This window comes from Helobdella robusta (genome assembly GCF_000326865.2).
Source record: "Helobdella robusta unplaced genomic scaffold HELROscaffold_34, whole genome shotgun sequence".
In the NCBI taxonomy this organism is placed as follows: Eukaryota; Metazoa; Annelida; class Clitellata; order Rhynchobdellida; family Glossiphoniidae; genus Helobdella; species Helobdella robusta.
The window spans coordinates 31,503-32,877 of record NW_008704659.1 but is presented as its reverse complement, the minus strand read 5'-3'; the positions used below and the strand labels follow the sequence as shown (position 1 = coordinate 32,877).

Genomic DNA, 1,375 nt, shown 5'->3' with positions numbered 1-1,375 from the left:
TTTGGCTACCTATGATGAAACCGAAATACCCCTCGACGCCATTCCATCATAAGTAATTTATTTGGCTAATTTTTACGCAGGACGCCCTTCCTTACGCAACCACAATTATAAGCGGTGGGCCTAGCCTTTGATGATCCAACATCACTCACAAGGCAGTGAGGGTCAGTTTAATGTCATAACCAGGACACTTATATATAGGAATCAAATAAAACAATTAACAACAATGTCGATAAAGATTATAGTAACTGCTGGATGCATAGAGCTTTGCGTGTGTGTGTGTGTATGCGTGCGTGTGTGTGTGTGTGTGCGTGTGTGCGTGCGTTGATGTCTCTTAGAAGTACTAGACAGAATTATAATGCACAACAACAACAATGAACAATAACAATAACAAGCGTTATAGTCATCGTTGTTGTTATTATTATTATTATTATTATTATTATTAATATTATTTATAATTTCATTCCGAAACGGTTTCTTCATTGTTCAAGCTGCGTATGCGGCTCATCTCCTTCTCGGCTATGATGCTAACTTTATCCCCACCATCATCATAATAACAATAATAACAACCATCATAATTATTATTGTTTTTATTATTAGCTTTATTATTATTATTATTATTATTATTATAGTTAATGTTATTATTATTATTATTTTTATTACTAGTGACGTCATCAGCAACGTCATCAGAGTTGTTACCGCCTGTTCCGAAATGGCTGACGAGTTGCTTTTGATGTTGATGTCGTTGTTGTTGTTGTTGTTGTTGTTTACTTTTAACGTTATCGCCGATGACGTCATCGAGGACAACGATTTCGTAATCGTTGTGGTCGCTGTCGACTTCGAAGCGATTTCTACGGTGATTGGTCGAACGATTTCTTTGTGAGTTGTTGATGCTGTTGTTGTTGTTGATGACGTTGTTGATGTTGTTGTTGTTGACGTTGTTGATGTTGTTGATGTCATTTGTTGTTATTGTTGTTGTTGTTGCAGTGTTGTAGTCTCCCAGAAACATTGCCGATTCAAAGGTCATTGGAGTTTTTGTTATCGGGACCAGAGGGAAACGTTTGGTTATCATCTGGTGTTTGTTTGATTGGTTGTTTGGTTGGTTGATTGATTGATTGATTGGTCGGTTAAAGGGTTGATTGATTGGTTGGTTAGTTAGTTGGTTGATTGATTGGTCGGTTGGAAGATTGGTTGGTTGACTGATTGATTGGTCGGTTGGAAGGGTGGTTGGTTGGTTGGTTGGTTGGTTGATTGATGGGTCGGTTGGAAGGTTGGTTGGTTGGTTGAATGGTTGGTTGGATGGCTGGCTGATTGATTGGTTTATTGATTGATTAATTGATTAATTGACTGACTAATTGTCAAATTGATTTGTAATAAC

At 37.4% G+C, this 1,375-nt stretch overlaps 1 protein-coding gene across 1 annotated transcript in view; it reads right to left on the bottom strand.

Moving 5' to 3' along the window:
• Positions 1–236: 236 nt before the first annotated feature.
• The window catches only part of HELRODRAFT_175488 (hypothetical protein), a gene marked incomplete at both ends in the record, with an annotated part of 4,563 nt that continues 3,424 nt past the window's right edge, over positions 237–1,375 (bottom strand). Inside the window, 2 exons of the mRNA XM_009022920.1 lie at positions 237–262; positions 661–890. Of these exons, the coding sequence (XP_009021168.1) occupies positions 237–262; positions 661–890 (256 nt within the window). The remainder of the gene's footprint in view (positions 263–660; positions 891–1,375) is intronic.